Source organism: Ammospiza caudacuta, chromosome 18, assembly GCF_027887145.1.
Source record: "Ammospiza caudacuta isolate bAmmCau1 chromosome 18, bAmmCau1.pri, whole genome shotgun sequence".
NCBI lineage: Eukaryota > Metazoa > Chordata > Aves > Passeriformes > Passerellidae > Ammospiza > Ammospiza caudacuta.
Window position 1 is genome coordinate 4531629 of NC_080610.1, and position 23511 is coordinate 4555139.

Below are 23511 nucleotides of genomic sequence, written 5' to 3' on the forward strand. Positions count from 1 at the left end.
AAGCATCACCAGGAAGAGAGCTCTCCAGAAGGATCAATCAATGGAGAAAGGTAAAAACATAATTAAAAAATACTTGCACACAAGATCCAGCCAGCCGGATCTTCCTGGGACAAAGGCACTCACACTCTCTTTTACAAATATATTTTATTATTTTAATGCTTATTAAGAAATGTAACCAAGACAGACTCCGCAGCACCGGCGGCTCCTCACTGCCCAGCAGTCTGATGACTTCACAGATAAGAAAACTTCACAGATTCAAAAAAACCTTTGGTCAATGCACTTTAAATACATTTGCATGCACAGATTCTCCCACCCCCTTCCCACCCCCCCACCCCCCCAATGGTAACTGACAAAGGGAAAACAACACCTATATCATAAAACATTTAAATTAAAAGAGTAATTGTTTCATACTGACAGCATGTGCAGCAGGGTGTTCATAGTGTCTTGGTTTGCAGACCACAGAGAACCTCTCCACAGGACAGGGCAGGAACTCCAGCTCCTGAGACAGTGAGGGGAGGGATGGATGTTCTCAGATCAACAGGTTCCAGTCTTGATTTCAACACATCCCTGTGTGAACAGCCCCAGCAGGCAAGTCAGGGGGGGAGTTACACACAGCACTGCCCCAGTCTGGGGATTCTCATCTATCAGGGTTAGTCACCTCTCATGCTAATGAGGAACTGTGATTTTTGTTACTCTTTATGTGTTTTGCCATAAAGACAGCCAGAAGCTGAGGGCTGGAAAGAAAAAAAAAAAAACACTGAAATGACTCAGTGCAATTTGATGCCCAAAACAACTTGAGAGAGAAGTGATTTTTAGGCAGCTGAACTTAGCAAACACCACCAGAGAGTATTGCATGCAGGTTTGATGCATTGTGGCACCACTGCAGCCTGTTTGTCCTTCCACAGAATTGGCTGGAAGGATTTGGTTTAGGTAGGGCCCATGCTCATGAAGCAGAAGGGGATTTGTTATACCTGGAGGTGCTCATGAAATGGGACAATGTATCTGAAAAGAACATAATCCATAACAACCATCCCTGTCAATACAGACCCTACAAAGTCAACCCTGTGCATGCCCCAGGAAGGGCTGATCCTTGCAGTGACCCAGGAGAGCTCAGGATAAGGCTGTACATCCCTTCCAGAGTCCTTCCTCAGCAAGTCCCACCTTGGTCTCAAGCCAGCATCACCTCTGCACCCCTCAGCACCTCCCAGCACATTCCTGCTCCCCTGAAATCCTCCCAAACACCTGCTCTGCAAATGCTCCTTCACTACCAGGAATTCCTGTCCATCCTGACCCTCCAGTCTCCCACACCTTAGAGACTTCTCTATTTCCACCAGCATCCCTTGAGGCATCATCAAAAAATGACCAAAGGTATTCTATGTCACTCCAAGTCCACCTGCACCAACTGGGACCAGTGAGAAACCCTTTGTGTCCCACCATGCCACATTGCTTCTTGGTTCAAAAGCTGCAGCTCAAACTTGCACAGAGCTTTGAAATATCACTGATCCAAAGGGACTCTGCAGGATACAGCTGTGAGTGCATTTATTTGCACACACAAAAAGCAGTGCCCTGTTGAGGAGAGAGCACCAAGAACTCTTGGTAAAATTACTCCTGGCGACTGATCAAACGTTGCTTTCTCCAAAACTCTTATAAAGCAAATAAACTCTGGAGCCTAAGAGTCTTCAGGGAATGGTGAAATTCATGGAATGCCCTCACACCAAATGAGGCACCACATCTCTCTATGCATCTTCAGACTTTTTTAGCAAGAAGTTCTGATTCAATTAAATTACTCTCTGCTGACCCCAGCTCCTACTCTCTGCACCCACTGCACCTGGGATTCCCAGGAAGGTCTTCTCCAGCCTCTCCTGAGAGTCACCTCATTCTTCCCTTTGTCTTGGCATCATCTTTGTTTATCCAGAACAGCTGGATCAGCTAAACATTCTCCAGCTGGAAGAAAAATGGAGATTTGAGTGGTCCTAGGAAGTTTGGAAAGCAGGTACTTCTCTCAGGAGTGGAGAGCTGCCAGAGAAGGAAAGAGCACACTTCATTGGTGGGACCTATTCTTTTTTTTTTTTTTTAATGGAAAACAAACCAAAAAGCAGGAAGCCCTGAAATTATGATCCCTAGGAAACAAGAAATATAAAGGCCAAAATTCTGTTCAAAAGGCTCCTGCTCTCCCCAACAACTGCTTCAGAAACATCCTCTGAGGGTCCATCTCAGCCATGTGCTTGCCAGAAGGCCCAGGCTGTGGTGCAGCTGCCATCCCTTCCTTCCTGTGGCTGCAGAGAACTCCACAAAGCACCCTGTCCATTCCCTGCCCTTCCCTTCACACACCCTTTTCACTTCAAGTTTGATCACTGATATTGAAAGGGACTGGACACTCTTGGGGGCAGCTCAAGCAGCACCACAAAAGTTCAGTTCAAGACATGTGGAAAGTCACTAAGCTCAGGTGGTGATCTAGTTGGGCAGGAAAGTTTTCCAGAGCAATCTGGAAAGCAAAGCAATCCTAAGCTTGTCCATCAACATAGATCAGCTTGATTCTTGGGGAAACCAAGCAAGAAACAGCCACAAGTAGGTGTGGAGATGCTCAGGAAATATAGAAAGCAACCAATCGACAACAACTGTGCAAACCATCCCTTTGCCAATGGCAGCTACAGCTCAGCAGACAACACTTCTGCACTGGTGTGTGCTCCAGCACATGAGCAATGCTGGTATTTTCCCACACTTCCTCCCCTGCTCTGGCTCTTTGTGGACCTAATTGTTATTGAGGCGAGTGCCGGATGTAATCTTGTGTTATTCTTAGAAACATTTCAGCTCCAGCTGAGGCCTGAAGAGAACAGCCCCCCATTTTCCTGAGTTCTCTGCTGCTGTTACAGGAGGTCAGAGAAGGCAGCACACAAATAACCCACAGAAATATTCCATCCAGGAGGATCAGGAGTGATGAGATCCCGAGTCCCCCTTCGCAGGAGCTGCCTGTGACATCAGTGACAGGGAATGGCTCAGAGCTCCTTCAGGGATAATCCTCTCCTCTGACATCAGACCACGGGCAAGAGCCCTGCCAAGAAAGCAGCAGTTCAATTACACCACCAAGTCTATTGTTCTACAACTGGCCTGTCTTTCTGCTAAGGACTGTGGTGGCATCCACATCATTTTATCCATCTCACAGCAAGCTTTGTGCTAGCCCACAGCAGCTACATGCTCAAACACATTCAGCATCACAAACTTCTCCCCACATGCGTGTAGGGAAACTGGTAAAAAGAAAATTCTCCTCAAAATAAAACTGATTTTTCATTTTAATAGTTCACAATATATAAAATAAACATGGAATAAGAACACACAGACCTAACCTTCTCTTCCTCAAGTATGAAAATCCCCCTTGGCTTCTGAAATGTTCGTGGACAGACACGAGGAGGAACCAGATTGAGGGAGGATATTTCTGATGTTTTCAGCTAGGGAATGAGCTTCAGATCCCTGGAATTACCAGACTTTTCACTTCCCAGCAGGACCTGGGACTACTGCCTGTGTCTCCAGAAGGCTGGTAGTACTGGACATGGATTATTTGTCTGAAAAACACAACCCAGACAATCTTCAGGTAGAATTCAAGCTGATGTGGTTTTCTGCTGTTCTTGAGCTGCCAGACTTCCTTAATTTTCCTTCCAGAAAATTACCAAACTGCAGTGAAACACCTCTGCAACAAACCACAGCAACGTGTACACTTGCTGCAGCACAAATTTGCCTGTTCCCTTCGACAGAAAGTAGAAACTACAGTTTCTAAGCTGAGTTCCAATACCACTGACACCTTTCAGCTTCTCAGAGCAGGAGCATCTTCTAACCAGACAGAGCCCAGAGCTTCCTCTGTTGGCCTCTGCACCACAGGGACACATCAGGCTTCACAGGAAAAAAACTGAAATACAGGAGAAAAGGTTTTTTAAATAGAGCTCATTGGAATTCCAAAATTAGGTCAAGGTATGTGTATGGGTTGTTCTCTATCCCAAGAAAGAAGTAAAAAAAAAGTCCCTCAGCCTGTTGAGTGAGGATGAAGATGACTGAAATATGGAATATTACCTCCCCTCACACACATCTGGGGCCATGGAAAGAATTTGCATCCTAGGAGCTCAGGAGGAGAAGCACAGAGGCAGGGGGAGAGCCCTACAAAGAGCTCCCACACCCACAGCCCTTGACAGCCCTGCCCTGAGGACACAGCCCACAGCACCACAGCCCTTTTGCCAAGGGAAATCCTCGGCAAGGCTCAGCTTTGGTGATTTGTTGGACAAAAGGGAGCGCTAAGAGGTTATATTTGCCATGTGCATCTGCAACACTGAGCACTCGGGGAACAGACATGAGCTCTTGCCCATCTTTTATAAGTTAACATAAAGTAAACTTATCATTATGTGGAAAAAACCCATTTGAGCAACCTGTTGCAGTAAAAGCTTCAAGAACACAAACTGAAAGACAAAGTGCCATGGTTGAAAATATCCAGAGTTCCAATCAGGTAAATTCCTTCCCTCTCAAGCAGTTCCTGGCATCCTTCCTGACAACAGATTTTGCTATCCCCCTTCTGCTTGTTGCAGGGCCACAGAACTCAGAGGCCCTTCCTTCCCAGTTGCTCTTTGTTATTCAGGGAATACTTCCAGCCATTCCATTGGTAAAGACAGTGAAACCAACTCTCAAACACAGGCACAGTACAGCAAAGTGTCCCAAAATCCCTGCATCAGCAGTCTCCCAGTGCTCAACTTGGAATGCCATCCTGGACCTTGGCACTGCCCTTGGTGACAGGTCACTGATGGGTAACGTGTCCTCCTTCCTTAGTCCACTACAGTGGTCTCTTGGCTCTTCTCCAGCCTGGTATTTAGGATCATCCAACAGTCCTGGATATGGACCCCTTTCTCCACAGTGATCTGAATACACTGCTCTCCCCCCGCCCCCCAGCCTCCCTTTCTGCCATGGCAGAGGTCACCAATGGAAAAAAAAATAATTCTACCAGGAAAACTTCGAAAGTCTCATCAGGAAACATCAGCTGCAGCAAAGGCTGCTCTTTCCAGGTCTGCGTAAGACACCTGGGCATCAATTAGCTCTTCACTGTGAAGCTCCCTGTTCAGGCATGCGTCTGAGAGAATCCCATTTTTACAGGAATGCGGGAGATGTCCGTTTGTCTCCAAGTCCAGAGCGTTTCCGTTCTGGTGCCATTCCAAGGCAGCTTTGCATTTGTTCAAGTCCTGCTTCTCGGGGTCCCTGTGGATGTCTCCGTTGCCGTACAGCTCCAGCGCATACTCACCGATCCGTATGCTGGCGTTCTCCGCGTCCCCGCCGTGCGTGGAAGTCCTGGAGCTGGCGGCTCCCGCCTTGAACGGCTCCTTGCGGCCCAGGATGTGCTGGCTGATGATCTTGCGGAAGGTGTGGCGGAACTCCCTGATGCGGTAGGCATAAATTAGGGGGTTCACCACCGAGTTAGCGTGAGACAGGATAATGGCCAGGTACATCAGCCACAGGGGAGCGTGGGCACAGTCCGGGCAGAAAAGGGTGAAGCAGTTAATGATGTGCAGCGGGAGCCAGCAGACTGCAAACAGCCCGACGATGATGGCCAAGGACTTGGCTGCATGGACCTCCTTCTGCAGCGTGGAGCGGGAACGTTCCCCGTGTACCATCTTGTTCTCCATCTGCTTGAGCTGGCGCCGCGCTGCCATGAAGATTTTCAAGTAGATACCAAACATGAGAAGGAGGGGCAGGAGCACACAGGCAAAGAAGTTGTAGTAGACCATGTACTCCATGGTGACCACGGCCTCGAAGAGACACGCCACCATGCTGTTGCTGCAGTTGATGGGAGAGGACCAGTTGGAATGGGGCTCTTGGATCTGGGCTCCGTTGTGCCAGCCCAGCATTGGGGTCAGGCCAATGATGAAGGACAACACCCAGCAGATGGCAATGACGCCTTTGGCTCGAGAGCCGGTCACTAAGCCATTGTACCTGTAAAGCAGAGGAGATGGGAGCTGTGTCAGTGTCATTCAACAAGCTGCTGGCACCCACACAACCTCACAGTGGCCCCATGGCCCAGAAGACACTGATAAAGGCACCTCCTTCATCAGAGGGGCCTTTGCACTGATGTGCAGAACCCATGCAGCACACCAAGGACATGCTGACACTGTCTGCCACCTACTTCCCTCCCCTTTCCTTTAAGCAGTGAATAGTTGACAGAAAAGCAGGGAAATAATTCAGTTTTCATCTGTGCTCCTTCACTGCACCAGTCCACTTGGGTGTGCACATAGATCTTGCAGCCTGGATAACCAAGAGCGCTGCTCTGACCCTTGTGATGAAGAGATGAAGACCACTGTGGGTCTCTTGCCAAAGCCTAAGGCAGCGTCTCCTTCCTGGCAAAGGAGCAGCCTTTTAGCATGGAATTGTTCAGTCTGTCTTGCAGTAGATCTGTAAACCAAACAGCACAAAAGAGCCTGGAGGCACAGTGCCACCAGCCCTGCATCCACGTTCTGGTGTGCTCCAGGGAGATCCTGCTGGCTCTGTTGCAGCAGCCAGGCTGGCATTGCCTGCATGGCACCTCACTCTGCTCCTCAGTGGCACTTTCAGGAAAAGCAGCACCACCAACCTTGTTGAAATAACTGAGGCAAGTTTTCCTCACCAGCCCAGCTAAGTCGACCCCATGTCTTTCTCAGAAAAGAGGAATTAAGCTGGGGACAATTCTCTGACTGCAGGTGTGCCATGGCCTGCACTGCACACACCAAAGGGACCTCAGTGGTGGAGGTATTGATGCCTGGCTGAAGCCAGTGCTCTTAAAAGTAAACTTTCCAAAATCTGTTGAAAGAAACAATAAGCAACATGGTAAGGATCTGTCAGTGCAGCAGAGACCTTGGTTTGTTTGTTATCAGCCAGTTTCCAGGGCCTCACAGGTTACTGCGAATCCTGAGCTGACTCCACCAGTTCTCCCCTCTGAAAATGTAAATTAGGGCAGCAGTTTAACGTTTCAGTGCAATTTGCTTCCCTGGGTAATGCTCAGCATGGAAAGTAGATGGCTGGGTTCCCACATGGCAGCGTGGGTCCCACACTGTGTTTGACCCAACAGTAGCTCCCAGTGTTTACCCTTCTGCCTCTGTCCCCAGAATTCTTTCCAAAAACAAACATTAGAAGAAATAATACAACAAACCACAGAAATCTTTCCATCTTCCAGTGAAATAATTGCTCCCACAGGTTCATGCTCCTATCCCAGCACGAGTTCAAGACAGGGGAGAAGAGTGGCTGCTTTTGCACAGTACAGAATGGAGATCCTGCACATGCTTTAAATCCCTGACCATGGGCCTTGGAAAAAAACAAGACCCATCAGGCTTCAATTTCCCTTTCTCAGTTGCATTTCAAAACCAGAAAAGAGTAAGTGGGTAAGGGAGCCACGCACACAATTCCCAGCACGCAAAACACACCTAAATTGCCCTTCCAGAAATGAGGAAAGACTTCAGCTGATTCTGAGGGAGAAAAAGGTTTTTTCCAGCAATTAGCAGATCCTGCTCAGTGCTTAAAGGATGCAAAGGGCGCAGCATGAATGGTAGTGGAGAGCTGCTCCATTCAGACCTCATCAACACATCAAAACAGCATCTGTGCTTTGAAATGTACACTCAGGGAGCAAGAGAGTGGCTGGGGGCCCTTGAAGCTTGAAAAAACAACAAAACAAAACAAACAAAAGAAAACAAACAAAGACAAACAAACAAAAGACAAAACAACCCAACAACAACCAAAAAAAAAATCCCAAAAACATCCCACAACCACCAAAACCCTGCAGCCCTGGAATTAGCTACATCTTGTCAGAGGAATTTTGAAACTGTGCAGCTGTTATCCCACGACTAGAGATGTCCCTTCCTTCCACTAAAAATACATTCACCGCTGCTCCAGACAAACACCCCGCCGCATTTCCCCCTCCCTCCTGTCCTCTGGGGATTCCCATGCAAGGAGCTGTGCAAGGCTTCAGAGCAGCAGCGAGCCCCAGCAGCTGCCCAGCTGCAGAGCACTGTCCTGCATGTCCATAATGCCTTGCTCAGGATCTGCCAGGGTCAGGACAGAGGGCTCACAGCATCTGGTGACAAAGCCAACGGCCTTGTGCTGGCCAGGTACCCACTGAGAAGTGTGGATTTGTTTAGGAGAGCTTAATTTCTGGGATCCACATGAGGCACCTCTGACTGACTTGGCTGAGGCAGCGTTACAGTCCAGATGGGCTTTCCTGGACTCTTTCCTCTCATCCACTTGGAGATATCACTGAAGACTTTGTGTACATCTTTGTGCGCTTTGTCTCAGTATCTTTCCAGGCTCACAGCAGCCAGGCCAAAGCCATTCCATTCCACAGGGTGACTTCAGGGCTCCCCAGACACATCCCCTGCCCTGGGGGCTGCTGGCACCACGCAGGAGACACAGCCTGCTGGAAGAAGCTGCTCACACCTGCAGGCCCGGCTCTGCAGAGCTGGCAGGTGACTTTGCAGCGTGCCCGATGTGTCCAGGCTGCCCTGGATTGTCTGTGCAGCAGCAGGTCTGCTTCCTGGAAATAACACACTTGCTACACAACCAACCACTTCTGCTTGTGAAATTCCAGACACAAAGGATGTGAGCATAGGGATGCTCATGGTGGGGATAGAGTCACGTCTCCTCTAAAAAGCAAACCCAGCTTTTGCAAACACATGGAAGTGTGAAAGTTTTCCCCAAAATAGTTTCAACCTGCTCTGCTGCTCTCCCAAATATCCAGCTGGCAAAGTGGAGCAGGAGAACAGGTACCCTTGGTGAATGTACAGCTCCTCTGAGCTGCCTAGAGTAATCCAGCTGTGGATATGCCACTTCTGGGCCCTTGGACTGAGTTCTGTGCCATGAAGACAAAGAATCCTCTGAGATTGGGTGGAAGACAGAGCTGGTAGTCTGCCCAGAGTGTCTTCAGGGAGAAATTAAACTCTTTCACTACATTGAGTGATGTGTAGCTGGCCTAACTCACCCTCACATGTCCAGCCATCCTGCTGCTTGTCTTCCAAGCCCTCCTTTGTGGACAGCACTGCACATCCTCTGGCAGGTGTGGAGCATTTTTCAGACACTGCATCACCCAGAATGCCCAGCTGAGGGCTTTGATCTGAATTCAGCACTGCTCAAAGGTGTTTAACAAATCGCTACGAAACACTGCCCACCCAGCACCCACCAGCCACACCTCAGAGGGCTGCAGCATCAGGGACAGGACCAAGCAGGAGATTCAGTCCCTATTACATGTAGGTGGAAATGAGAGACCCTGGCAATCCCAGATCATCCAGGAAATCTGTCACAGGGCAAGAAATCAAACTGAGACCTTCACATGTACCCATTAGACAACCTTTCCCAAACCACCCATCTGGAACCCTCCTCCTCTATTGCCAGGTACCAACAGATCCTGGTGTTTATCCATTGCTATGGAGAGGGGCAGGTGGGGTCCCACAGGTGGGCACAGGTGCCCAGCATTATCTCTTTGATCAGCAGGAGCAGGCATGATGGGCAGACACGTTCTGCTTGTGATGTGATCAGCTTCCTGAGCAAAACCTTGGTAACAGCAAGTTCTGTGCAGGCCATGAGGGCACTGCTCTCAAAGCTGTGCTCATTCAAAAGAAGGAGGAGGATTACTCTGTTCTCACAATAGGCTGAACCTGCCCTAAATCTATTTAACAGATGAACATACGTAGGAAATGCCTGCCATAAAGTCAAAAGGTTTATGGTGAGCAGGGAAAGAAATTAACCCACATATGGCTCAAAGTGGCAATAAAACATTAAAACCCTGATTCACTGGTTTAGATGCTCACATATGAGCATTAAAGAAAGGAAATCTAGGGAATTAAAGCAACCACTGAAACAGACTGTTCCCAGCAGAAAGGTCCCTTGCACATCCTATACTTTATTCAGGGTTGGTGCTCATTTCTCCTATGTTTCCTAGATTTTGGGAAGCCAGAGCACAAATCCTCATTTAGCTTTTCCTTCCTTGATTCTTCATGTCCTCTGGCACAAAAACATCCCCATGCCACCTCAGAACTGCAGTTTAAATCACCACCACATGGGATAAATCAGTCCCAAAGCTCCAAACATCAGGGAGCTGCACCTTACTAATGTTTCCCCAGAGAAGCCTGGCAGCAGCAGAAGCAGCTTTCACCAGAGGCAAAGGCTGCAGTGGCACTGTGTGACCCACGTGTTTCAGCACAGACAGCAAGCAGCAGCCTCAGCAAACTTCTCTGTTTGGCTGCAGGAAGGAAAATCTCCCCTCTGTGTGCTGTGAGTTGGAGGTACCTGTCCTTCCTGGGAATGAATATCCTTCCACAGATCCCTGCCCAGGATCACACGGCTGGGCACGCTGCCCACGCTGGCACCACAGAGCCTGGAAAGCAGCAATTGCTCCTGGCCCACACTCACAGCCAGGTTTGTGCACAGCTCCTGGGGGTTGGATATTAGTGCAGGCTTTCAGGTACCTGCCCTGTGAGAGACCTCTCATTGTCCTAGAGTGAACAATGGCTCGGGCTCCCTTCCCTGGCAGTGCCTTACTGTGGTACATTTGTATAAAACCTGGCAGAACTCAGCAAAGTGCTTGAGAACTTGTGGAAAATAGACCAAATTCTACAAAACGTTTTCATTGTTTGAAAGGCAGAACACATAAGATATTCACAAATTGGTATTTGTCTATTTTAAAATTTCACCTATATTTTTTTTTTCATTGCAGTTTTTCGGAGGAGGGTATCTTCTCCACAAAAAAATAATTTCAAAGGTAACTAATAATGTACTGAGGGGTTCAAAACCAAGCAGTATCAGAAAACCCATTCTTCTGCCTTCTTAATACTGACAGTTTATTTCTGTGGGAATACACATCCACATATGGAGTTATCTTCATTAGGACAGATCAGACATAAAATATTTAAAGAGAAACAGAAAAATAAAGCACAGGTTTGGCCCTTTTTGGTTTCCCTGGAGTGAAGGAAGTCTGGCTTATTAATTATTCAGCTAATGAATATTAGGAATGCCTGCTGGTACCTTTCATGTCCTGTGAGAAGGAGAAGGGGCCTTCCTAGGTATTAAAGGATGAGGTGAAAACAACACCCTGTTAGTGGCAGAACTTTCCATCAAATTGTTTGACCCCTTTTTGAGACAAACAGCTATTAGAGAAAAGAAAAAACATGAGGATGTGGGCAATCTAAATTATACCACATTTCCCTCTTCAGATAATCAGCTTTCACTTTCTCACCATGTCTGAGGCTATAAATGCTTATTCATCCATAAATTCTAAAGGCAAAACACAACTGACAAGTACATCACTCCTGCTGTGAAAGGACAAACAGCAGAGGACAGAGAGGAGAGGAACCCATGGATTTACCTGTGGGTTTCTGCATCCAATCAGTCCCTCTGTTCCTGGGGAGGAAGAGGGTGTGCTCTGTTTTTTCCAAAACAAGATAGTGAAACCGGTGTCCTGCCCAGCACTGATGTACTCTGGTTTTTTTGAAAAGACTCTTTACCTTGGCTGTTCCAGGAAATTACATTTTCAAGACAATATAGTTACAGTGATGGCCCAAAATGTGGGCAGAAATCCAGATTTTAAAAATCCCTTTCCTAGCAAGTCATGCTCTAGCAATAAGAGAGCTTAAACAGTCAGCAGACATCCTCAGAGTTACCTTGTGAGAGATGAAATCAAGACATCAGCCCTTCTCAAAACCAGCTCCCAGGGGCTACTCAACGTATTTCCTTGTGCCATTTATCATTATTTTGGTTTATAAACTGAAATCATCTATAGCAGAACTGTTAGAAAAGCGTAGACAGTCCAGTTTATAGGTAACCATTATCAACAGATTTTTCTCTGCAATGGAATGGAATTCCTTACACCTACATCAAAACTAGAGGCTGTGACAGGTATGACCAATAGGGTTTGGAGTCAGTGTTAGAGCAGGACAAAGTTGCTGAGGTGAGGCTTCAGAAGGACTTGGCTGCACTGGTCCTTCCACATGGAAAGGCAATTTCCGCTCTCCAGGGCTCCCATTCTGGTTTGGAACAGGAGGTTTGTGTTAATTGACATAAGTGCTGCATGACCAAAGTATTCAGAAGAGACAGAACTAAATTGTACAGATCAGCAGAAGTGATTTAAGCTCAAGAAGAGTGAGGATGTCCAAAAACTCAAACTCAAGAGCATAAAAACCAGGAATTGGTTTCCATTTTTGCAGCCACGTTGGTTGTTCAGGAGACGAGGGCGGTCTCTCCTTTCCTGAGAGCGTGCTGCATCCTCCCAAGGACAAGACAGGAAGGAAGGAGACTCCTACAGTCCTTCTGCAGCCTCTCCAGAGCTTCCTCTCCATCTCTGGAGCTCAGTGAGTGCCTCAGAGCAGTCACAGCTGCCTCGCACCCACGGGCACACAGAGCCCATTGCAGCAACTGAATGTGCTCCTGCCATGAGCAGCAGCCCCTGCGTGTGTGATAAACCTGCCCTTGTCCCATGCCAGCCTCCCTGGTCACACACCACATAGCAGCCAGTCTCAGTCATTAAAATGTCCTTTCCTTTCCTTCAGCTGCAGAGACCACAAAATCCCCACCTGCAGGTTGGGCTGGGACAAGCCTCCACCTTGAGCCAGCCTGTGCTGTGCTTCCAGAGGCAGTGCCTGAGCCTCTCCAAACCTTCCTGAGGCCCATTCCTCGGTAGCCTGCTGCTTCCTCTCCCTCCACATTTACCAGAGCCCTGAGAGAAACCCCAGCTCCCTGCCCCAGCCCTGCTGCTCCAGCTTCAGGCAGAAACCCCCTGCTCCTCATGGGGATGGACAAGGCGACCTCACCCCCTTTCTCACCATCTCTCTGGTGCCACTGGCTGCAGCTCGGGGCACAGCTTGCCTGGGTATGGAGTGGCAGCTCCCAGGCAGCACCTCTGAGATGCCATGGACACCCACCACAGGAGAGCAGGGAAGAGCAGGAAAAAGTAGGAACCAGAAAATTCACCAGTCAAGGCAGACTTCAGGACCTGGAAAAGTTGCTTTCAAAGTACAGGAGAAAAAGCACCAATCTTCATTTAGCTATTCCCTCCTTGATTCATCTCCAGACCTGTGTTTTTAGGGATGTTGAGCCCCCACCACCCCAGCCCAGCCCCTGCTCACCTAAGGGGAATTCGGATGGCAATGATCCTGTCGATGGCGATGGCCAGGAGGCTGAAGATGGAGCTCTGGGTCAAGACCAGGACAAAGCAGGCAATGAAAAGGCAGCCATAGAAGAAGGCACAGAAGCCAGTGCTGATGGTGATGGCAAAGGGGATTGCCAGCACCCCCACAGCAATGTCAGCAGCAGCCAGGGACACCACAAAGTAGTTGGTGACGTTCTGCAAGTTGCTGTTGAGATAGACGGCCCAGCAGACGAGGATGTTGCCCAGGATGGCCAGCACAGCGATGATCAGCTCCAGGATGATGTAGGCTATGTCTGAGAGGAAGTTGTCCTTCTCATGTACTAGCATGGTGAGAACAACCAGCCCCAGAGCTCAGCGTTCATATCTGCAGAGCCCTGAACAGCCAGCACCCCTCAAGCTGCCTGGGCTCCCTGCAGGGCTCAGCCAGCCCAGGAAAGCTGCTCACACACACGTCTTCCTCCCCATGGCTGCTCAAGGACTTTACAGTGGATGGTGTCAAGAAAAGAAGCCCAGGGTCTGCCAGCTCCGGCACAGTGGATTAACCAGGTGCAGAACAATTCAGGCTCCAGCAGACAAACGGACAGGAGAATCTCTCTTGGGGACAGGCAGTGCTGGCCAGGCCTCAGGGTCCAGCAGGCAGCGCAGCACAGCAGCTGTACTGAACAGCAGAGCCACATTGGCTGCGGTGCTTTGTTTCCTGTTGACAATCCTCCTTCTAGTCATGGCTTCCTGTCATCTCCATGCCATAGCAACATCCTCTGGTCCTCTTTTTCACCTTTTCCCACCAGGACTTGGGAAATATTCTCTTCAGCTGAAGCAAACATTAAACTTCTTCACTTGCAGCTTCCTCTGAAAAAAAAGAAAGCACCAACCACATAGACTAAGTAATCAGCTCTACGGAGGAGATGGAAAAAGCAAAATCTCATTAAAGTGGCACATTAAATTGATAACGGATATTACACAGACCTAGAAGAATACATTATTGGCAAAATTCTCACATTTTGTCTATCCTGAAAGCTGCAGGGCCAAACCCAAGTTCAGGAAGGCAGCGTTTCACAGCGGTGATGGGAAACAAGGGACGTTTTGTGTTCGAGGCTACCGACTGAGCTGGCACTTGAGCAGCTGCTCCACAGCCTGCCCTGAAACACGAGAGCCCCACTAATTATGTGCTGGCAAGTGCTGAGGCTGCACAGAGGAAAGGTGCAGGAGCCTTTCCCACACACCTGTCTCCCTCTGAGGGCAAACACCGCGCTGGAGCCATCACGCGCTGCCCACCCTCACGTGCTTGGCCACACAACTGCTGCACCAGGGCCCTGCTCTGCAGGGACAGGAGCCCTCTGCCACAGGACACTGCTGGCACCTGTGTGGTCACCCCCATGTGGCCTCCATGGATCCATGGTGCAAGATCCAGGGCAGGGAGAAGTGTCCAAGGAGCTCAGACAGGGACATCTTTAGGGCACTCCTGCTGACCATGCTCACTCTCTGCAACTCCGTTACTTTTGTTCATGTAAATCTCTATCCTATAAGCAAACCATTAGTTCATGATGCCTGCACTGTCCATAGTGTTGGTGGCATCCAGGACAGCATCATCCTTCTCCTAGAGCCAGCCAGAACCAGGCCCACCCAAACTCACCTCTCCCACAATACACACCCAGGCACAGGGCCATGCTCAGGGCTGCACTCCAGCTCCTGCAGTTCCTGCACACAGCTCTGGGCTAAAGCTGCTGCTGCTTGTGAGGAAACAACCCTGCAGCTGCATTTCATATGAAATACACATCACCTGCACGGCCCTGCAGGTCACCTCGTACCTCTGTTCAGATATGGGGGCATTTCACCACAGTTTCAGCTAAAAATGCAGAAGGGAGAACACAATTCCCTGAGCTTTGTGCCACAGTCAAGAGATAATTGCTTGCTGTCCTCGCCTGTCACTTCCAGAGTGGGTTGCAAACCTTATTTAGCAAGCTTTAGCAATAATATTTTCTCATTAATTTAAGAAACAGCTTGATACATCAGAGGGTTAGGAGAGAGAGAATCACAGCACTAACTGATAAATCACTGAGCTCAGTTTTGGATGCAACAAGGACCTCCAAAACACAAGATTTTTGAGCTCCATCCACAGGTGATCTGGCGTGGTCTCACCCATCAGGGTTTGATGCCTTCACAGTTCACTCTGTTTTCAAGTCAGAAACCTAATTTCTCAGGATAAAATAAAAGGGTAAAGACAGTGATAATAAAAGAAAATATGATTAACTTGTGATTCACATCTGATCTCAGGAATATAATCTAATTTTAGACCTTTCATTGATTTAGAGCTCTATTGCTAATGCTGCATTTGAAAGGAAAGTGAATGATTCTTGGTGGTTTGGACATGCTTCAAACCCCTTGCTTTTCTCTACCTTCAGCTATCTTGTTTCTGTGTTTTGTTTGGTTTTAGCAGAAGAGATCAACAGAAGAGATCAGTGTGTGATCTAGCCATTAGGAGGAAGATAAAGATCATCCATTTAATCTTTTTTAAAGAAGAAAAACCCCAAGAAGTCTCTATATATTGTCTGTGCTCCTACAGCAAAACCTTCGGTTTTTCAGTGGCTTCCTAAGGATGGCTTTTACCTTCTAGGATTTCAGGGATGTCAGTGATGTGCCCCTGCAAGGATCTGCCTGTCCATTACAAATCCCAACAGGTTTGTTCCAAAGCAGCAACACTGAAACCTCACCCTCCAGCCCAGCTTCTGGGGAAGAGGATTAGAATGAATATAAGACAGAAATAAAGAAGATCTGGAGGCAGAGAGAACAGAAGGGGCAGGATGAGAAATAAACAAGGCTTTGTGCATGTGTGTGAGCAAGAAGGGAGGAAAAAAAGACAGGAAAAAGCTGGTAGGAGGAAAAAAACAACCTAACAAAGGAAGCAGTGGGCAAAACAGGCTCCTCAGAGGAAGGGGTGCAGGACATGGCTGAGACTGAGACTGAGGTGGGTGTGAGCCCCTGGCTCCTCAGCAGGACAGAGTGGGAGCACACACCTCCCACAGCCTCACCCCTCGCCATGCAGGACAAGAGCACAGCAAACTCCAGTGCCAGCCCAAGATTAGAAACATTTAACAAATTACTCTGACATACTCGGGCCCAAAGCGCTGCTAGAGCCACTGTGATTCCCCCACAAGCTCCTCTGAGATAGAGTCAGAACTGAGGGAAGCCCTGAGAACTGGGCACCTTCATTTTCCTACAGCCCTGCTGCTGCTCTTGCCCATCGAGTTCACAGCTCAAACACCTCAGTGAAGAGGATCAAAGCAAAATTACTGCATATTCTTCCCCATTGAGAGCTCCCTTCAGTAGGATCACAAATCCATACTAATCCTAGATGCATTTTTGTTTATCCTGACTCTGGCTCATCTCAGACTCCAGCAGGACGTGGAGGAAAGTTCCAAACGTCACTGTGGAGCTCCTGCACATACCAATGGCTCAGCACAGAGCTGAAATTCCCTACACCTCTGCCTGAACCTGAAAAAGAACAGGAACCTGCAGTTCAGTGGCTGCACACACACTGTCCTCTGACACAACAGAGCTTTTAACCTTCCACTTTGACTCTTTCGTGGCCTCGTGTTGAATTTGAATTTTTTATCTCTGAGTTTGTTTGTGTCTTGCTTCCATCTCTCTACACAAACAGTGAGTGGCCTGATTCCTCGTCCCAAGCCCCAGCCATTTATTCTGAAGCAATTGGAATGTTATGTCCAGAAAAGGACAGCATGTCCTTCCACCCTCTGCTCTCAGATGGGCCAGAAAACACTCGGAGTTCTGCAGAGCCAGCACATCTCAGGGGAGACACGGCTGCAGCTGAGCAGGTGTCCCAGCCACCACAAAACAACGTTCTGTCTCTGCTTCAGTGCTGCTGAGCAGCCCCTGACATCAGAAAAGCCAATTACAATTACTGACCACACCAGCCTCACCTGCTGCTGACAGAATGTGCAGGAGGGTTCGCGTTCAGGCTGAGCTCACCCACCCCTGCTCATTCCTCTCTCACATTGCCAGCTGCTGAGCTGCTCACCTGGCACAACAAATCTCCATTTCAGGAGTAGGTGCAACTTGCTTTACAACAAGAACAGGCTCAGCCTTTCTGCTTATACAGCTAGAAATTCACTGCATAGGGACAAAATTAAATAGAGACCACCCAGAGATCATGACGTAGATCCAGAGGCAAAATTAAATTTATTGTAGAATTGTCTACTTCATGCAAGACCCAAAGGCTCAGCAATCAGGTCTAATAAGAAAAAATTAATTAACAATCTGTTTTACTCACTGGGGAAGTGTATATTTAACATCTCAAGCCCTTGAGGGATCAGCATGGCAAGCTTCTTGAAACTTAAGAAAAATAACCTGTATCACTCAACAGGCTGGACAGCTACAATTAGTATTTCTTCATCAGCCCTTGTTTTATTTTGTTAATTCCTTCTTGATACCCCGGGCTATGTTCCGGCCTTTCCCCCATTATTAAATAAACCTTTTTTTCTCATTCACAAACCTGTAAACCTGCCGCTCTGTTCGTTTGTAGTGACTTGGAACACTCTGTTCTCTCTCATATTTCAGTCCCAATGCAAAACTCCTCCTTGAAAATTCAATAAAGCATCTGCACAGCACGTTCCCATGAAGCAATTCACCAGCAGAGCCCAGGCAAGCTTTAGTTTGGCATCTCCAGTTGACTTTGGACCAAGGCGCTGCCCCTGCTCTGAGTGCCAAAACGCTGAGCTGAGCCCTTGGCCAGGGCTTGGCTCAAACCACCCAGCTCAGAGCAGCTCCTGTGCTGGGCCCACGCTGCTCTGGGGGTTTGGGCAGCCCAGGCTCTGCCACTGCTGCAGAGCAGATGCACCTCAGTGCCTGGGACACCTCAGCCTGACAGCTCCTCTCACCCATCAGCAAAGCTGCAGATGCTCAGCGGCCCTCGGGGCACCAGGACAGTCTGTGGTGACAGAGTGCAGCCTCCCCTGGCCCCAAGGGGGTCTGTGCCTGCGCTGGGATGGGGCAGGAGATCAGCAGGCAGCTCAAGGGGGCCAGGGGGGTGTTCATTCCACAGATCAAATCTTGCATCTCCTTCTACATGACCCTTCCCAGGTACCAGCCACGTGCAGATTACCTAATTCCCCTAGGGGGAATCCTTGGATTCACACATGGCCCTAAGCAGAAAAATTGGTGCTGCTAAATCATTTGTTTCCTACTTTCCGAAGCCTGGAGGGGGAGATGCTTGTCAGTTTTTATCCTCTCTTTGAAATCCCTTCGGCTCAAAGAGAATCTCCCTATCTTTTAAATCAAAGACTCAAAGAAATCTGTCTCTCCCCACCACTTCAGAGGATCAAGTCAATAAACCAGCCAATGTGCTCACAGGCAGAACTCAAATTTGCAAAACAACCGGGGCTGTAAAACATGCTGAAAACAGGTGTCCTTGGGGGAGCATGACAGGGAAGGAGCAGGAGAATTTCTCTGTGCTGCTCAAGGGTTTTCTTTCTGTAAAACATGCTGAAAACAGGTGTCCTTGGGGGAGCATGACAGGGAAGGAGCAGGAGCCCTTCTCTGTGCTGCCCAGGGGTTTCCTTTCTGTAGTTCAGTATTTTATGAGTGCTTCACACAGAGCAGCTTCCCAGGTCCCTGAGTGCTCACACAGAGCTGTGGGGAGCATCCCCAGCCCTGCCTCCCGTGGAGGATGAGGAGCTGTGGCTGGGTGGGGCAGGAAAGAGGAGGAAGGAGGCATCACCCACCTAACCAAGACACACATTTTCTGATTTCTCTCTTTGCTTTATTATTGGCTGCTGCCTAAATGATCTTTTAGGTCATCTGCTTACAGTAATAGGAGGAAATTAAATATTAATAATAGACTATTTCCCTCTAGACTGCTCTTTGTTAACAAAGGATGCAAGTGAAACAAAGCAGGCAAAATTATCAGCACACCATGGTCTTGGTTTTGAGGTACCTGGAGCACTTGCATGCCTGCCTGCATGGACACCATTGAAAGAGCAGGACATGGGCAGGTGTGGAAATTTTTGTTCTATCAAGGGGCTCCACGTGCCAGTGTGACCCCCCCAGGCACTGTTTCAGATTTTATCCAAAATATCATCTGAGCCACTGATGCTCTGACTGCAAAAATGCAAGGCCAGGGATTTTTGGAAGCACAGGCTTTGTCTCCTCTTGGGAAGTGCAGTCTGCTGTAATATAAACCTACAGAGGGGTAATGAGCTTTCTGGATAGGCTTTGTAAGTTCTCCTGAAATACTAAGTAAAATGAGAGCTTCAGCTTTGCTAAATTTGGTGTAATCCCCTTTTACAGGAAAGCAACAGCCCTTCAAGACTTAAAACCTTCCCTTCACATACTGGTGAAAGGCAGAAGAGATGGCTCTTCAGAGACCTGTACTGTGCCTGAACTTTGTCTATCAGTTTAAACATGGCAAAGAGGGGCAGCAATGCTGTTGTACATTTCCATCCCTGCTGCAGTCCAGGCCAAGAAAGGAGGCTGTGCTCCAGCACGGTGAACCTGGGTGTAAAACCTTGGCTGATTTACCAGAGATACCCAGACTGCTGCACCAGTGACAGCAGCCAAAACTGTGACAAACCCACCCCCTGCCAGCCTGTCCTGAGCCTCTCCTCTCCTCCTGTTTACGCCCATTAGCAAAAACCCTAAAAACCAAAACTGCCCCAAAAGTGAAATCCCACTGGACAACAAGCAAGATGGGCTGGCTGACAGGAATGGCAAATCCCAAACCAACATTGCAGCTTTGCCTCCTGCCCTCCAAGTGCTACAAGCGGATTAATCTTTATTGTGGCAGCGGAAGATTAGAACAAAACACATTTGACCATATTTTTTTTCCTAAGTGGATGTTATAAATGTTTAAAAAGCAAGGAAAAAAACCTCACAGTAATTATCCCAATTCTAATGGTCACAAAAAGCCAAGGAGGGCAAAACTAAGTAAGGATGAATGACCAGCAGTTAAATAAGCCAGACCAAACAAAGAGAAGGGAAAACAGCTCCCCCGTGCTCACCAAAGTCTCGCTGGGCAGCAGGGATCATGAGGTATTGCCAAAAGACACCAAAACATTGGATTTTTTAGCAAATTTTTTGTACTCAGGACAGCTGATGTTCATTTATCTATGTGGTGTTTCTAAAAAAAAAAAAAAAAACATAAAGCATTTGGATAGGCTTTCATAAGGCAGACAAGTAAAAAAGCATAATTAAAACCATGTACCATGGCCAGAAACAAGTTACTACTGCCAATAGCATCCACAATGTCTCTGAGGAGCCAGTTTTCCTTTCCTGTGTGAGGGAAGAACTCAAAGGCAAACCCTGCCTCCTCACAGCCCTACTAAAGCCAGCTGTGTTCACACATGAGGAGCATTTCCTTCAAGGACAAAATAAGAGAAATGAGGAAACAGAATATAAAGAAGAGGTCACCCACGGAGGGATACAGGCAAGGGAAGAATTTACTCTAAAGATATTTATCATATTGCTAATACATCCATTCTTGTCTATTTTAAAATAATGGAGCAGATGTGACTTTGCCTCTCATTTCTGTATGAAGTTTGCAGACAGGCAGTTGAGAATTGGGTACATCTGTTAGATTTCTTGCATTTTTACGCAGTTATTCCCAACCCCTGTTTGCCTTCTCTAAGCGCAGGTTCTCTCTGCCCCAGGTGATCCCTGCTCCCTCCAGCACGGTCCTGCAGGCTGCCAGGAGTGCTTGCTTAAACCCCGATGGTGAAACAAAACCTCACCCCAGAGCAGGGGGAGCTGCTGTGGCAGGTCAACCAGCATCCTTCCGCAGCAGGGAGAATGTAACTCTTACTGTCTCTCTCCATGGAACTTTAAATGATTCCCCAGCTGTCCATCCCTGTCCTGATGAAAGCATTGTCCTGCTCATCCCAAAAGCAGGCAAGAGCCACAGGAGCAAATTTTCTGTGCCCTGAGTTTGTTTCCAGCAACTTTCCTTCATCCATTTTGTAAGGTACTCTTACTGCTAACGCTGATTTGCTCAGGGTCAGCCTCACCATCCTCTCAGTGCTTCGGTCACAGCCTCAGAGCTATTGAGGACATTTCCAGGACTCTGCCACCCTCTGTGGATAAGGAGTGGATGCTCTGATGATGCCTGGAGGCCGCATGGCCTCACTTTGTCACTCCCTCGCCTTTGCTGTGACTTGCACCACGCTGCTGTCACCCTGTGAGTGACTTGCATTTCCACTGTCCCAGCCACACCGACACTGCACGCACTCACAGGGACTGGGTTTTCCCCAAATCCTTGATAATAATCCGATAATTAAGAACTTTCCAGCGTTCCCGCTGCTGCTGCAGAGTGCCAGTGTGGTGCTGAGAGCACTCTCAAGCCCTGCTGCCGTTTCCCCGCAGGTTTAGTGCAATAGAACATTTCCCAGCCCCGCGCTGCGGTCAGGGCGCGCCCGCCCCGCACCGCTCCCGCTCCCTGCGCCGGGGTGCAGAGCGGGGAAATGGCCCTGCCCGCCGCCCAGGGCTGCCCTTCTGCACCGCTCCTCACCCGGGAGAGCTGCAGCGGCTCCGAAATCACTGCAGAAAACCTTTTCCTGCATTTGCTGGCTGGAGGAGAGGAGAGGAGAGGAGAGGAGAGGAGAGGAGAGGAGAGGAGAGGAGAGGAGAGGAGAGGAGAGGAGAGGAGAGGAGAGGAGAGGAGAGGAGAGGAGAGGAGAGGAGAGGAGAGGAGAGGAGAGGAGAGGAGAGGAGAGGAGAGGAGAGGAGAGGAGAGGAGAGGAGAGGAGAGGAGAGGAGAGAGGAGAGGAGCTGTCAGGACCCCACTACAGCAGAGATCCCTCCACCAGCCTTGGAAAGTGGCCCTTCTGTCCTGTGAAAACTTCAGATAATTTAGATATTTAGATATCAAAAGGTCCATCTGTAAAGAAACCTGCGATCCATCGTTTCTCAAATGCATGACAACCATGATGCTCACACCTTGCCAAACAAGGATAAACCAAAAAAGACCCCCAAGGCAAATTCCTTAGGGACTGTGACATTTGACTCCAAACACAGAAGATGTTGATCAGACAGAGGTGGATCCCGGGGAGCTCTCAGAACAGACTCCCCAAGCCTTCAGGATGGTTTCTCCCAGGTGCACTGTGTCCATCTCTTGCTGCTGTAATCATCCTGCTGGGCAATAGGGTGGCCACAGGGAGGAAAAGGAAGGTTTCCCTTTAGGAATGGGTTAGGAAAGTTAACAAGAACCCTAAATGAATCATAATGGTCAAGCAAAGTTTGCATCAACATTTTGTAAGACACAGGATGACATAAAACAAAGCCTTAATGTTTTTCAGGTGTTTGACAGAGTTAGGTGCCGCAGTTTTAAAAGGTCTGCTAAAAGGCCTGCATTTTGGGATTATCAGGAACAGTCCCAGATCATCTCTGGATATCCCTAGGCAGCCATCAGCAAGAGTCTTTTTTTTTTTTTTTTTTTTGCCAAAATCCGGGCTGCAGAACATTCTACAAACTTTTTAAATGTCAATGTGCTTCCTCACACATGCTGCAGGAGCTGTGATGGTGCTGGTGCCAGCCCAGGTCAGTCTGATGTGATTTTCCACCATCCCATTGAACCTGGGCACTGATCTGTGGATTGGACGTATGTGGAAACTGCAATTACTCAAATCTATTTCAATCACGTGCCTCTCTTCTGAAGATTTTAGTAAAAAGCTGCCCACCTCTTAGCCAGCTTTTATCCAGGGGAATGTTTCCTATGGAAAATCCCAGCCTGTGCCCAAGTATTTGGATCTTATACTGAAACCAAAGTTGTTACTATCAGAGAATATGACATTTAACCACCTACTTCCCTTAAGTCCTTAAGCTCAACAGCTGATTCATACCAGGATCTGACAATGCTGTTCTGTTGGGGAAAACTCAATAATCAAAACGATAGGGCTGTTTGTGGAGGACTTTCCCAGAACAAGAAGGGGAATTTGCATAAGAGGCCAGTATTAGAGAACAGCAGAGAGAGCAGAAACATTTTTGCTGTCCTGGTTAGAAAAAATGAGAGGGTGGGGAGGGAGAAAGGGAAGACAAGGAGCAAGATGAGAACACAACAGTGCAACCCCAAACCAAAACATTTCCAACAAAGCAAAGCCGAGAGAAAAACAGAGGAGACTCTGAGGTCTGAACACTAAATGAGGAAACTTCTGACGGGGAGAATTGCAAAGCTCACCATTCCCGAAGGATGCACTGGAAGCTCGCACTGGGCTCCGCTTCCAGAGGCTCCGCCAGACACAGACGGATCGGGACACCAGCAGGGACACGGGGACACGGGGAATGCCAGCCGCAGATGGACCAGCCCCAGGCTGCGGGGACAGCGTGCCGCTGCCTTGCCCCGGAGCTGGGAGCGATCACACATGCTAATCGGCACAGCGACA

The 23511-nt window shown here is 48.4% G+C and overlaps 1 protein-coding gene across 1 annotated transcript; it reads right to left on the reverse strand.

Moving 5' to 3' along the window:
- Nucleotides 1–372: 372 nt before the first annotated feature.
- Nucleotides 373–20233, reverse strand: ADORA2A (adenosine A2a receptor). Its single transcript, XM_058816589.1, has 3 exons — nt 20140–20233; nt 13104–13975; nt 373–5961 (listed from the first exon to the last, which is right to left on the reverse strand). The coding sequence occupies exons 2-3, from the start codon at nt 13451–13453 to the stop codon at nt 5001–5003; spliced, it is 1311 nt and encodes a 436-aa protein (XP_058672572.1). The 5' UTR covers nt 13454–13975; nt 20140–20233; the 3' UTR covers nt 373–5000.
- Nucleotides 20234–23511: the final 3278 nt, after the last annotated feature.

What these genes read in the sequence shown, in the direction of transcription:
- ADORA2A (XM_058816589.1), bottom strand. Translation starts at nt 13,453, where the DNA reads ATGCTAGTACATGAGAAGGACAACTTCCTCTCAGACATAGCCTACATC. An exon ending in GCCATCCGAATTCCCCTTAG is followed by an intron (nt 5,962 to 13,103) that starts GTGAGCAGGGGC and finishes TCTGCTTTACAG; the next exon opens with GTACAATGGCTTAGTGACCG.